The sequence below is a fragment of the Tachypleus tridentatus genome, unplaced genomic scaffold (genome assembly GCF_004210375.1).
Source record: "Tachypleus tridentatus isolate NWPU-2018 unplaced genomic scaffold, ASM421037v1 Hic_cluster_1, whole genome shotgun sequence".
Lineage (NCBI taxonomy): Eukaryota > Metazoa > Arthropoda > Merostomata > Xiphosura > Limulidae > Tachypleus > Tachypleus tridentatus.
The window spans coordinates 10,200,726-10,216,957 of NW_027467777.1; the positions used below are offsets into that span (position 1 = coordinate 10,200,726).

At 29.0% G+C, this 16,232-nt stretch overlaps 1 protein-coding gene across 1 annotated transcript in view; it reads right to left on the reverse strand.

Moving 5' to 3' along the window:
- LOC143242021 (uncharacterized) overlaps nucleotides 1-16,232 on the reverse strand; it is a 71,479-nt gene that overhangs the window by 22,192 nt on the left and 33,055 nt on the right. The window contains exons 8-11 of the mRNA XM_076485363.1: nucleotides 11,080-11,120; nucleotides 9,762-9,899; nucleotides 9,122-9,244; nucleotides 6,669-6,873 (exon numbers count right to left, since the gene is read on the reverse strand). Coding sequence (XP_076341478.1) covers nucleotides 6,669-6,873; nucleotides 9,122-9,244; nucleotides 9,762-9,899; nucleotides 11,080-11,120 — 507 coding nt within the window. The remainder of the gene's footprint in view (nucleotides 1-6,668; nucleotides 6,874-9,121; nucleotides 9,245-9,761; nucleotides 9,900-11,079; nucleotides 11,121-16,232) is intronic.

Consider the following 16,232-nt stretch of genomic DNA (forward strand, 5'->3'; position numbering starts at 1 on the left):
TTCAGTGATTTGTGAAGTCAAGAGGTATGTCTAAAGATAGAATTACTTCAGTGATTTGTGAAGTCAAGAGGTATGTCTAAACATAGAATTACTTCAGTGATTTGTAGAGTCAAGAGGTATGTCTAAAGATAGAATTACTTCAGTGATTTGTGAAGTCAAGAGGTATGTCTAAAGATAGAATTACTACAGTGATTTGTGAAGTCAAGAGGTATGTCTAAAGATAGAATTACTTCAGTGATTTGTGAAGTCAAGAGGTATGTCTAAAGATAGAATTACTTCAGTGATTTGTGAAGTCAAGAGGTATGTCTAAACATAGAATTACTTCAGTGATTTGTGAAGTCAAGAAGTATGTCTAAAAATAGAATTACATCAGTGATTTGTGAAGTCAAGAGGTATGTCTAAAGATAGAATTACATCAGTGATTTGTGAAGTCAAGAGGTATGTCTAAAGATAGAATTACTTCAGTGATTTGTGAAGTCAAGAAGTATGTCTAAAAATAGAATTACTTTAGTGATTTGTGAACTCAAGAGGTATGTCTAAAAATACAATTACTTCAGTGATTTGTGAAGTCAAGAGGTATGTCTAAAAATATAATTACTTCAGTGATTTGTGAAGTCAAGAGGTATGTCTAAAGATAGAATTACTTCAGTGATTTGTGAAGTCAAGAGGTATGTCTAAAAATAGAATTACTTCAGTGATTTGTGAAGTCAAAAGGTATGTCTAAAGATAGAATTACTTCAGTGATTTGTAAAGTCAATAGGTATGTCTAAAGATAGAATTACTTCAGTGATTTGTGAAGTCAAGAGGTATGTCTAAAAATAGAATTACCTTAGTGATTAGTGAAGTCAAGAATGCGTCTAAAGATAGAATTACTTCAGTGATTTGTGAAGTCAAGAGGTATGTCTAAAAATATAATTACTTCAGTGATTTGTGAAGTCAAGAGGTACGTCTAAAGATAGAATTACTTCAGTGATTCGTGAAGTCAAGAGGTATGTCTAAAGATAGAATTACTTCAGTGATTCGTGAAGTCAAGAGGTATGTCTAAAGATAGAATTACTTCACTGATTTGTGAAGTCAAGAGGTATGTCTAAAGATAGAATTACTTCAGTGTCTGGCTCATTTTTAAACCTCAAAGAAACATGTGAATGTTCATGTCTGAAAGTTAGTCAGACATTAATGTAAAAAGAAATAAATCTACTTCAGGAGAACTGGATTACACAACCTGTACCAGTAGTACAATGGTTTTAATATAGACTCTATTATACACAACCTGTATCAGTAGTACAATGGTTTTGATATAGACTCTATTATACACAACCTGTATCAGTTGTACAATGGTTTTGATATAGATTATATTATACACAACCTGTATGAGTAGTACAATGGTTTTGATATAGATTCTATTATACACAACCTGTATGAGTAGTACAATGGTTTTGATATAGACTCTGTTATACACAACCTGTATCAGTAGTACAATAGTTTTGATATAGACTCTGTTATACACAACCTGTATCAGTAGTACAATGGTTTTGATATAGATTCTATTATACACAACCTGTATCAGTAGTACAATGGTTTTGATATAGACTCTATTATACACAACCTGTATCAGTAGTACAATTGTTTTGATATAGATTCTATTATACACAACCTGTATCAGTAGTACAATGGTTTTGATATAGATTCTATTATACACAACCTGTATCAGTAGTACAATGGTTTTGATATAGATTCTATCATACACAACCCCTATCAGTAGTACAATTGTTTTGATATAGACTCTATTATACACAACCTGTATCAGTAGTACAATTGTTTTGATATAGACTCTATTATACACAACCTGTATCAGTAGTACAATGGTTTTGATATAGACTCTATTATACACAACCTGTATCAGTAGTACAATTGTTTTGATATAGACTCTATTATACACAACCTGTATCAGTAGTACAATGGTTTTGATATAGATTCTATTATACACAACCTGTATCAGTAGTACAATGGTTTTGATATAGATTCTATTATACACAACCTGTATCAGTAGTACAATGGTTTTGATATAGATTCTATTATACACAACCTGTATCAGTAGTACAATGGTTTTGATATAGACTCTATTATACACAACCTGTATCAGTAGTACAATTGTTTTGATATAGATTCTATTATACACAACCTGTATCAGTAGTACAATGGTTTTGATATAGATTCTATTATACACAACCTGTATCAGTAGTACAATGGTTTTGATATAGATTCTATTATACACAACCTGTATCAGTAGTACAATGGTTTTGATATAGATTCTATTATACACAACCTGTATCAGTAGTACAATGGTTTTGATATAGATTCTATTATACACAACCTGTATCAGTAGTACAATGGTTTTGATATAGACTCTATTATACACAACCTGTATCAGTAGTACAATGGTTTTGATATAGACTCTATTATACACAACCTGTATCAGTAGTACAATTGTTTTGATATAGATTCTATTATACACAACCTGTATCAGTAGTACAATGGTTTTGATATAGATTCTATTATACACCACCTGTATCAGTAGTACAATGGTTTTGATATAGATTCTATTATACACAACCTGTATCAGTTGTACAATGGTTTTGATATAGATTCTATTGCACACAACCTGTATCAGTAGTACAATGGTTTTGATATAGATTCTATTATACACAACCTGTATCAGTTGTACAATGGTTTTGATATAGATTCTATTGCACACAACCTGTATCAGTAGTACAATGGTTTTGATATAGATTCTATTACACACAACCTGTATCAGTAGTACAATGGTTTTGATATAGATTCTATTATACACAACCTGTATCAGTAGTACAATGGTTTTAATATAGATTCTATTATACACAACCTGTATCAGTAGTACAATGTTTTTGATATAGATTCTATTATACATAACCTGTATCAGTAGTACAATGGTATTGATATAGACTCTATTATACACAACCTGTATCAGTAACCTGTTTGTGTAGTAAGATCCTAAATCCTAATATTACAGTCTTGTTTGTATAGTAAGATCCTAAATCCTAATAATACAGTCTTGTTTGTGTAGAAAGATCCTAAATCCTAATATTACAGTCTTGTTTGTGTAGTAAGATCCTAAATCCTAATAATACAGCCTTGTTTGTATAGTAAGATCCTAAATCCTAATATTACAGTCTTGTTTGTATAGTAAGATCCTAAATCCTAATAATACAGTCTTGTTTGTGTAGAAAGATCCTAAATCCTAATATTACAGTCTTGTTTGTGTAGTAAGATCCTAAATCCTAATATTACAGTCTTGTTTGTGTAGTAAGATCCTAAGTCCTAATATTAGTCTTGTTTGTGTAGTAAGATCCTAAATCCTAATATTACAGTCTTGTTTGTGTGGTATCCTAAATCCTAATATTACAGTCTTGTTTGTGTAGTAAGATCCTAAATCCTAATATTACAGTCTTGTTTGTGTAGTATCCTAAATCCTAATATTTCAGTCTTGTTTGTATAGTAAGATCCTAAATCCTAATATTACAGTCTTGTTTGCGTAGTAAGATCCTAAATCCTAATATTTCCAAGTTCTTTTTATTTCTCTTATACACTGAAGCCAACATTCACAAGAAACATTACAAATAGCATCTTGTTTGTTCTACACTGGGTTTTTAAGTGGGTTGAAGAACAAAAAGTCCTTTTCAGTACTTACCCAAAAATGGAAACAGAGCAGAAGCGAAAACAAATTAAATAGATTGATTATTACATAACATAAAAATAAAATTAGGTTATTAATAATTAGAATTAAGTGACTCTATATGTTGCTAATTATAACAACTGAGAGACCATTGCTACAACCTTACAATAAGTAGTTGTATACAGAAGCCTGTTGTCTGTTTATAATTCCTATCTTTGATGATTATGTGAACAGGGCAATAGTACTTTTATAAAATTAGTTATTATTTTGTGGAATGTTTCCTGAGAAGCTGTTGAACGTTTTTAAAAGAGCAGTGCTGCCAAACCTAAACAGTTTAAAATGAATAACTGGAATGTGAGTAGGAACCATTTAATTTTCTTGTCCAGAGTTACCAATGAACGATGCAATTCCTAGAAACAGGTTTAACTCTGTGACAAGTTATAAACTGAATAACAGACTGGGCTGCACATATATCCAAAACTAATACAGAGTACGAAAGGATTCAGGAGTATCATCAGGAACTTTGACAGAGATCAGAAGATTATATACAAATATCAAGATGAGCTCTATTTACTATCATTTCAACATTTTACACTTTATATCAAAAAGCACTACTAGCTTTGTATGGAAACAAGGCCAACAGGGTATAAGTTCACCTAAGTAAGGCTTTAAGTCATATTTCCCATTCAACCATCTTTTATTTGAAGCAACTGTAAGAGTATGTGAACAAAATGTTGATACTTTTATTATAGTTTTCTTTACTAGGTCTACTTTTATAATGCCCATAAATGTTTGGATTTGAAAACAATTTGCTCAGTTTTTGACTGTTTGTTTTTAAATGTTCCCACAAAGCTACTCAAGAGCTATCCACTCTAGCTATAACTAATTTTGAACTCACAACGTAGAGGGAAGAGGGCTAGTCAACAGCACCCAGTGCCATCTCTTGGGCTACTCTTGTCTGAGTGAAAAGTGAGATTTGACCAACAATTATATATAATGGGCCCATGTGAAGAGTGGACTTTCAGACCCATAGTACAGCACATTGAAGCATTTCTTTAAAGTTAACTTTCTGTAGTATCTCACAATAATAATAATAACAAAAATTATTGCTTTACCAACAACTAAAATTGTGTTATTGTTGACCACAGTTAAGCTTTTATCAGTTTAATCTTTTAGGAACTAGACACATCTCTGAGCCTGGTATAGTTCACAAGCCATAACAGATAGTTCATCATCCTCGAAGTTTAAACATTGTTAATTTCAAGAACTAAGTAAAGATTTATATCTTATTTCACTACCTTCAACTGTTTGTCTTTATGACCTCACAGTTTTTAGACCAGCAAAAGATGCTTGATTTGATTATTTGGAATTAAACACAAAGCTACATAATGGGCTATCTATGCTTTGCCCACCATGGGTATCATGCTACTGGGGAGCCCAAAAGATGAAAAGAACATCAAGAAAACACGTTTCTCTAGGTAGTTACACACACAACCTCCCTGATAACATAAGCCTAATGTGCTTTTGTTGTATAACTAGCCAGCCATTCAAGTTTTGTTGTATAACTAACCAATCATTCAAGTTTTGTTGTATAACCATTAATATAACCAGTCATTCAAGTTTTGTTGTATATGCTTCTGAGTGAAATAAATCACATTTTTATTGTCAATGTTATTGTCAGTGCAACTTAACCACTTTTTATACATAAAAAAAAGACAACTATTCTATTATGGGATATATAAATATGTGATTTTTCTCAAAATTTTAAAGACTGGGTAGATTCAAATTTGTCTTTAACTTTGAATATTTTACAGTTTTTGTTACATTTTAATTATTTGAACAAATATTGTAATATAACCATTAATTTTTACCTGCAGCACTTGTTTTTAAAACTAAAATTACTTGGACAGGTAACATATACATTGTAGATATATTCAAAACAAATGCAGACAATATGCAATACATGTCTGTAATAATAGAACAACTCCAAGAGGTTTCAGATATATTGTAGACACTTTCAATATTACATATAGACACACATAGGAAACATCTGAACAGAGGTCTTGGCATTAGATTAATGGCTCTAACACAACAGGTCTTGGAATAAACACTACAGGGATTTGGGTAAAAGTTTTTCTCTTATCATCAGATAATGTTTGAAAAAATAGTAACCTAAAGCACTAGCATGCATTCTGTTTTTCTTATGCAAGAATTTCTCTAAATTATGCACCTAACTGAACAGGAAAGTTTGGTATTTGTATAATTATTTCAAATTTCTTTATGTCGCTAATTAGAAGTACTGTAATGAAATACACTTTAAGTGAGAACTAGGTCTAGGCTCATAAATTACACGCTCCACTACACTTTGTGAAATCATCATTTCTAAATACCTTTAAACAACTAAGTGCATTTCAGAGTGGCTTGGTATTTATTTGGAATAAAAAAAACATTAAATAACCAAAATCAAATATACCAGTAATGGTTCATACCAACAAATGTTTCTGGATAAATGAAATTAAAGTGAAATCAGGAGACTATTTTAACAGTTCCTAATTCAATACAACAAATGTGGAAGCTGAGGACCATATGAACAGTTTTTGTTATTTGCTGACAGCTACCACTAATGTTAAGTGTTGTATCTGTGAAATAGTAGTAGTGAAGGTAAAGTTATTATGTGCTTGTGTGGGTGGTATGAAACAATTAATGAATGAATTTTTAATAGCATCAATTCAAATACTTAGACAGAAAAGTATTTACTGGTAGTTGTAAGCATGGTAAAAATTATACCCATTTTAGCTATCATGTAATAAAGTGTGTAAGTCACTATGGCATTTTTCATTCTTAAAACACCTGTCCTAGATGAGAAACATATAGCATAAACTTAAAAGCCATATCTAGTTTTCATCTTTATTTTCCAATTTTCATTATTTTGATCGAAATGTTGACATCAACCTACCTGCTGGGATTTGAACCTGAATATCTTGAAGTATGTTGATGGAAGAGTTGGAATCCCATGTAAAAGAGCCATTCTGTACAACAACTACAACTGAGCCATCCACAGTTGGTTGATTCATCAGCTCGGGGAGAAAAACACCATCAGACTCATCATTTCCGCTGAGAATGTTCCGCCTCCTTTCTAATTCTGAGTCTTTTACATTTAACTGAAATGTAATTAATTAAATATTTAATGCTTTACCATAACATTACGCAAAGGTAACTGTAAGGTAAAACTATGTGTAACTGCATTTTCAAGCAGTACTTTACAATGGGCTATGCACACTATGCCCACCATATAAATTAAATCCTTAAAGTAAAACTAGTAATTACACTTTTCAAACAATACAAAGAACTATATACACTATGCCCACCATACAAACTGAATCCTAAAACTTAAGAGTTATAGGTCTTTAATGAGCCTCATGATTAACTGATTGGCAAATTCTAATAATTGTGCAGCTCTATTTAGTACACACCACACTGTGTTGGAACATTCAGAGGTTAATCATGTATATATTCCTCAAAGGATAATGTTAATCATGTATATAAGGATAATGTTACATAATTTCATTTTATTGTAATTTATCTTTTGAAGAATCAGTCACAAGCTTAATCAATTATTCTCAAGAGATCGCTACAAATGTTAAAAATCAGGTTTTGATACCAACAGTGGGCATAACACATTGACCATGATGCTGTTTTATTTCCTGCCATACAACAAACTGTCAGTAACTGTTACCAAACAATTCAACTTTGATACATCCGTAATGAACATGTGTCCAGCCTTACCTGTTACAGTGTCCGTGATGACAATTTTTATCCTTTTGGTTTGGTTACCTCTTCTCAGCATCAGTTGATGAGCCAAATATCTGTTGAAACAGGTTTCAGCCAATGGGTACCTCACTGTTCTCCAGGCCACATTCCTACCTGTATTTCCAGAATGATCACTGGCCATGTTATTGTTTGACTTCATCTTTTTCCATGAAAAACATCCCATTGTATACTTAATATCACTTTTGGAGGTTTTGATTTTCTATTATTAACAGTGTTGATTTCATGTACTCTACACTGCCAATTCTTTGGCTACTCTTGCCAGACCAAGAAGTGGGATTTTACCATAATCTTTATAATGTACACATGAGCTGAAAGTGTAGAGAGCTACTCTAATTTCTTGGTAGCATTAGCGAGAGAACCACTGAAGTTCAGATCTTCTATCTGGCACAATGATCATTAGACCACACTCTGTTGAGGCTAGTGTGTAACAATTGCAAGACTGTGACTGTTATTTTTGTTATTTAAAAATGTACAAAATCAGTATAGTGTTGTCTGTGGAACAAATATGTGCAAGACTTGGCTTTCAGGTCAATAATTATATGCATACTGTACAGTAGCATAATACACAGCCATGTCACAGTGTGACATATAAAATATAAATTCTATATTTACTAAAATATAACATCTAGGTTTAAAAACTTTTAATGGTTGTCATATTTTATCTTTGGTGTGTGTCTCAGCTTCAAACATGGTGATTTTTTTTGTGAATGCAAATTCAAAAATTACTTGGCTGGAAACAGTAAAATACAATTTTAAGCCATTTTACTGTTAACAGAAATACTCCATAATCTGATAAGTAATACATTCAGGCTAAGTAGTTAACACACAGGATCACCTATAAAAACAATAACCAAAACTCAAGCCCTTTCGAATAGATGACCTGAAGATGACCTAAGAAGTTTGAAATGTTGTTCTCAGTTTTATTTTGGTAAAAGTGCTAATACCCATACCAGCCATCCACAGATACATTTGTAATTCAAGTGGGTTTCTCATCATCACAAGTTGATTCTTCACATACCAAACATCCACAGATACATTTGTAATTCAAGTGGGTTTCTCTTCATCACAAGTTGATTCTTCACATACCAGCCATCTACAGATACATTTGTAATTCAAGTGGGTTTCTCATCATCACAAGTTGATTCTTCAGATACCAGCCATCCACAGATACATTTGTAATTCAAGTGGGTTTCTCATCATCACAAGTTGATTCTTCACATACCAGCCATCTACAGGTACATTTGTAATTCAAGTGGGTTTCTCATCATCACAAGTTGATTCTTCACATACCAGCCATCCACAGATACATTTGTAATTCAAGTGGGTTTCTCATCATCACAAGTTGATTTTTCACATACCAGCCATCCACAGATACATTTGTAATTCAAGTGGATTTCTCATCATCACAAGTTGATTCTTCACATACCAACCATCCACAGATACATTTGTAATTCAAGTGGGTTTCTCATCATCACAAGTTGATTCTTCTTGTTCAGGAGAATAAAGGGGTAAATAATAAATAAATAAAGTAGTAAATAATACTTTATCCTCAACAGAAAACATTACAGTAGCACATACCAATACACTTCCACTGTCTGGATTGTATTCAACAGTGGCTGCAGGACTATCCTGTTCTCTCCATGGAGTGTTAGAGTCAACTTCGGGCATCTGTAGAAAGTGCCTCAAACGTTTGGTGCTCACCTAGTTTGTAATAGACAATCAATCAGTGATATCCACTAATTAACAACCACTTGAATTATGCCCAGTAGTCAAGTACAAAACAATTAAAAATTTGTATTTATTTAATGTGCAATAATCAAGTATAAACAACTACAAATTTGTATTTAGTTAACACCTAAAAATCAAATATAAACAATTCAAAATTTGTAGTTAATATCCAATAACTAAATGCGAACAATTTAAAGTTTGTACTTTGATAACATCCAACAATTAAGTATAAAAAACTAAACAACTGTATTATTTAGTTTGTGTCAACATAAATAATGCAATAGAGATAAATAAGTCCTACATCATAATAAAAGATTTTTATCAAAGCATGTTGAGGTTAGTGATAAAGTAGATATAAGATAATGGATTTAGTTCACGGCCAACTATCAACTGTTGAAAAACGTTTTGTTAAAGAACTCTCAGTATAGCTAATGATTTAGTGTTACACTAAATCTTATAGAGAATAATCATTTGGCATTACAGACTGTACCATTGCATTGATAACAATTGGAATAACAAAAGGAATAATATACAGTGGCACAGTGAGCTGATTGAAGAGGGCAAGACCAGTAAAGACTTCTGATGATGCAAGGGGCTTTCCTTCAATTGTTGAATACAATGCAAATGTCTGGAAAAAAAATTAATTTTAGAAGTTTATAAAAAAAATATAAGGAACTGTTAAAATTATTAATCTCTAATTCTACAAATTAAAAAGTAGAGAACAACAAATATATTTAAAAAAAACCAGGTTCTTCAGTACTATTTAGTTTGAATATAAGAATTGCTTCTTTAAAATTGATACACTTGAGTTTGTATAAGCAAGTATTTTTGGCACGATGTGGAACTTAAGGTTACAGGGGGTCTTCTTTGTTCATGACAGTAAAAATCAAGTGGAAATAAATTGCCTGGTTTGTTTTGAATTTTGCACAAAGCTAAACGAGGGCTATCTGCATTAGCTGTCCCTAATTTAGCAATGTGTGACTTGAGGGAAGACAGTTAGTAATCACCACCCAAACACCAATTCTTGGGCTACAGTTTTACCAGTGTATAGTGGGATTGACTGTTACATTATAACACCACATGACTGAGAGAGCAAGCACATTATGATTCGAGCATCCAAATCACCTGGACATGCTAGGCCCAGTAGAATTAAAAAAGGGTTAAACAAATTTAAAAACCTTATTAACTTATGATAAGTAGGCATCACATTATAAAATGTCAGGGTTTCATCAGGTGTTTCCATCATTCATTTGAACAACAACGATGATTATGAAATAGTCATTATTTAGCTGAAAAAATAGAACACAAAAAATCTATTGATCAAACATAAACTAGTGATAATTAATATTTGTTTAAAACTTTTAAAAATTATCAAAATATTACATTTTAGTCTATAAAAAAGACAGTATTCAATTTGGATAAAAAGGTTAGAATATTACAGGCCTTTCACCAAGTGGAAAAAATTAAGTTAGGAATGTTTCTGCATAAACGTTACACAGCTACAATAATTGGAGTAGTAATACACTCTTTCTTTAATAGGTTGGTACTAATTCTTATCACAAGTGACACAAAATATCAAGCTTTCATATGGCCAACATTATCAGAATATATCTAAATAATAAGATTCCTGATAAATAGTTTGAAGGATGAATGTTGTAGTTAATATTATAAGCATTTGGATTCTTATTTTGAATCATTGAAATAACTTTTCTCTCCTTGTATTACATAATATAAAGTGGTGGCAAAATGAGCAAGGAGAAAGCTACCAGTGTAGGAGACAAAGTACAATGAAGTAAAATGTCACTTACCACTAGAGTAACCACAATTGAAGATGCCTGTGTAAGAAATGCTGGAAATAAAAGAACAAGTACAGTCAAATTTGAGCTAGATCTCATATATGAGGAGAACACTTACAAAACCAGCAAAAGTTTAGAGACAAACATGATATTCAAAGGTAACTTCAAACGTGTAACTCTAACATAAAACTATATTTAAATTGCTTTTATGTATACCAAAATTAATGTACAGTGTTTAATTCACCAAAGCAGGAGAGATCGTTCATGAATGATAATTCACCCAAGCAGGAGAGATCATTCATGAATGATATTTCACCCAAGCATGAGAGATTGTTCATGAATGATAATTCACCCAAGCAGGAGAGATCGTTCATGAATGACATAAGCAATGTTTAAATTTCATCACAAAACATTAAACAAAAATTCAGCCTCCATTTTCTTTTTATACAATTACTTCATCAGCACTTAACATAGATAAATCAGTTTGTAATACTTAACATAGATAAATCAGTTTGTAATACTTAACATAGATAAATCAGTTTGTAATACTTAACATAGATAACTCAGTTTGTAATACTTAACATAGATAAATCAGTTTGTAATACTTAACATAGATAAATCAGTTTGTAATACTTAACATAGATAAATCAGTTTGTAATACTTAACATAGATAACTCAGTTTGTAATACTTAACATAGATCAATCAGTTTGTAATACTTAACATAGATAAATCAGTTTGTAATACTTAACATAGATAAATCAGTTTGTAATACTTAACATAGATAAATCAGTTTGTAATACTTAACATAGATAAATCAGTTTGTAATATTTAACATAGAGGAATAATCAGTTTGTAATACTTAACATAGATAAATCAGTTTGTAATACTTAACATAGATAAATCAGTTTGTAATACTTAACGTAGAGGAATAATCAGTTTGTAATACTTAACATAGATAAATCAGTTTGTAATACTTAACATAGATAACTCAGTTTGTAATACTTAACATAGATAAATCAGTTTGTAATACTTAACATAGATAAATCAGTTTGTAATACTTAACATAGATAAATCAGTTTGTAATACTTAACATAGATAAATCAGTTTGTAATACTTAACAGAGGAATAATCAGTTTGTAATACTTAACATAGATAAATCAGTTTGTAATACTTAACATAGATAAATCAGTTTGTAATACTTAACATAGATAAATCAGTTTGTAATACTTAACATAGATAAATCAGTTTGTAATACTTAACATAGATAAATCAGTTTGTAATACTTAACATAGATAAATCAGTTTGTAATACTTAACATAGAGGAATAATCAGTTTGTAATACTTAACATAGAGGAATAATCAGTTTCTAATACTTAACATAGATAACTCAGTTTGTAATACTTAACATAGATAAATCAGTTTGTAATACTTAACATAGATAAATCAGTTTGTAATACTTAACATAGATAAATCAGTTTGTAATGCTTGAGGAATAATCAGTTTGTAATACTTAACATAGATAAATCAGTTTGTAATACTTAACATAGATAAATCAGTTTGAATAATCAGTTTGTAATACTTAACATAGATAAATCAGTTTGTAATACTTAACATAGATAAATCAGTTTGTTAACATAGATAAATCATACTTAACATAGATAAATCAGTTTGTAATACTTAGCATAGATAAATCAGTTTGTAATACTTAACATAGATAAATCAGTTTGTAATACTTAATAATCAGATAATACTTAACATAGATAAATCAGTTTGTAATACTTAACATAGATAAATCAGTTTGTAATACTTAACATAGATAAATCAGTTTGTAATACTTAACATAGATAAATCAGTTTGTAATACTTAACATAGATAAATCAGTTTGTAATACTTAACATAGATAAATCAGTTTGTAATACTTAACATAGATAAATCAGTTTGTAATACTTAACATAGATAAATCAGTTTGTAATACTTAACATAGATAAATCAGTTTGTAATACTTAACATAGATAAATCAGTTTTGTAATACTTAACATAGATAAATCAGTTTGTAATACTTAACATAGATAAATCAGTTTGTAATACTTAACATAGATAAATCAGTTTGTAATACTTAACATAGATAAATCAGTTTGTAATACTTAACAGAGGAATAATCAGTTTGTAATACTTAACATAGATAAATCAGTTTGTAATACTTAACATAGATAAATCAGTTTGTAATACTTAACATAGATAAATCAGTTTGTAATACTTAACATAGATAAATCAGTTTGTAATACTTAACATAGAGTTTGTAATACTTAACATAGAAATCAGTTTGTAATACTTAACATAGATAAATCAGTTTGTAATACTTAACATAGATATAATCAGTTTGTAATACTTAACATAGAATAATCAGTTTGTAATACTTAACATAGATAAATCAGTTTGTAATACTTAACATAGATAAATCAGTTTGTAATACTTAACATAGATAAATCAGTTTGTAATACTTAACATAGATAACTCAGTTTGTAATACTTAACATAGATAAATCAGTTTGTAATACTTAACATAGATAACTCAGTTTGTAATACTTAACATAGATAAATCAGTTTGTAATACTTAACATAGATAATCAGTTTGTAATACTTAACATAGATAATCAGTTTGTAATACTTAACATAAATCAGTTTGTAATACTTAACATAGATAAATCAGTTTGTAATACTTAACATAGATAAATCAGTTTGTAATACTTAACATAGATAACTCAGTTTGTAATACTTAACATAGATAAATCAGTTTGTAATATCATAGATAAATCAGTTTGTAATACTTAACATGAATAATCAGTTTGTAATACTTAACATAGATAAATCAGTTTGTAATACTTAACATAGATAAATCAGTTTGTAATACTTAACATAGATAAATCAGTTTGTAATACTTAACATAGATAAATCAGTTTGTAATACTTAACATAGATAAATCAGTTTGTAATATTTAACATAGAGGAATAATCAGTTTGTAATACTTAACATAGATAAATCAGTTTGTAATACTTAACATAGATAAATCAGTTTGTAATACTTAACATAGATAACTCAGTTTGTAATACTTAACATAGATAAATCAGTTTGTAATACTTAACATAGATAAATCAGTTTGTAATACTTAACATAGATAAATCAGTTTGTAATACTTAACATAGATAAATCAGTTTGTAATACTTAACATAGATAACTCAGTTTGTAATACTTAACATAGATAATCAGTTTGTAATACTTAACATAGATAACTCAGTTTGTAATACTTAACATAGATAAATCAGTTTGTAATACTTAACATAGATAACTCAGTTTGTAATACTTAACATAGATAACTCAGTTTGTAATACTTAACATAGATAAATCAGTTTGTAATACTTAACATAGATAACTCAGTTTGTAATACTTAACATAGATAAATCAGTTTGTAATACTTAACATAGATAAATCAGTTTGTAATACTTAACATAGATAACTCAGTTTGTAATACTTAACATAGATAACTCAGTTTGTAATACTTAACATAGATAAATCAGTTTGTAATACTTAACATAGATAAATCAGTTTGTAATACTTAACATAGATAAATCAGTTTGTAATACTTAACATAGATAAATCAGTTTGTAATACTTAACATAGATAAATCAGTTTGTAATACTTGAGGAATAATCAGTTTGTAAACTTGAGGAATAATCAGTTTGTAATATGAGGAATAATCAGTTTGTAATAATCAGTTTTAACATAGATAAATCAGTTTGTAATACTTAACATCAGATAAATCAGTTTGTAATACTTAACATAGATAAATCAGTTTGTAATACTTAACATAGATAAATCAGTTTGTAATACTTAACATCAGTTTGATAGAGGAATAATCAGTTTGTAATACTTAACATAGATAAACTCAGTTTGTAATACTTAACATAGAGGAATAATCAGTTTGTAATACTTAACATAGATAAATCAGTTTGTAATACTTAACATAGATAAATCAGTTTGTAATACTTAACATAGAGGAAAATCAGTTTGTAATACTTAACATAGATAAATCAGTTTGTAATACTTAACATAGATAAATCAGTTTGTAATACTTAACATAGATAATCAGTTTGTAATACTTAACATAGATAAATCAGTTTGTAATACTTAGATAAATCAGTTTGTAATACTTAACATAGATAAATCAGTTTGTAATACTTAACATAGATAACTCAGTTTGTAATACTTAACATAGATAACTCAGTTTGTAATACTTAACATAGATAAATCAGTTTGTAATACTTAACATAGATAAATCAGTTTGTAATACTTAACATAGATAAATTCAGTTTGTAATACTTAACATAGATGAAGGTAATCAGTTTGTAATACTTAACATAGATAAATCAGTTTGTAATACATAGACATGAGATAAATCAGTTTGGAATACTTAACATAGATGGAATAATCAGTTTGTAAATACTTAACATAGATAAATCAGTTTGTAATACTTAACATAGATAAATCAGTTTGTAATACTTAACATAGATAAATCAGTTTGTAATACTTAACATAGATAACTCTTACCAACATAGAATAACTCAGTTTGTAATACTTAACATAGATAAATCAGTTTGTAATACTTAACATAGATAAATCAGTTTGTAATACTTAACATAGATAAATCAGTTTGTAATACTTAACATAGATAAATCAGTTTGTAATAATACTTAACATAGATAAATCAGTTTGTAATACTTAACATAGATAAATCAGTTTGTAATACTTAACATAGATAAATCAGTTTGTAATACTTAACATAGATAACTCAGTTTGTAATACTTAACATAGATAACTCAGTTTGTAATACTTAACATAGATAAATCAGTTTGTTTGGAATACTTAACATAGATAAATCAGTTTGTAATACTTAACATAGATAAATCAGTTTGTAATACTTAACATAGATAACTCAGTTTGTAATACTTAACATAGATAAATCAGTTTGTAATACTTAACATAGATAAATCAGTTTGTAATACTTAACATAGATAAATCAGTTTGTAATACTTAACATAGATAACTCAGTTTGTAATACTTAACATAGATAAATCAGTTTGTAATACTTAACATAGATAAATCAGTTT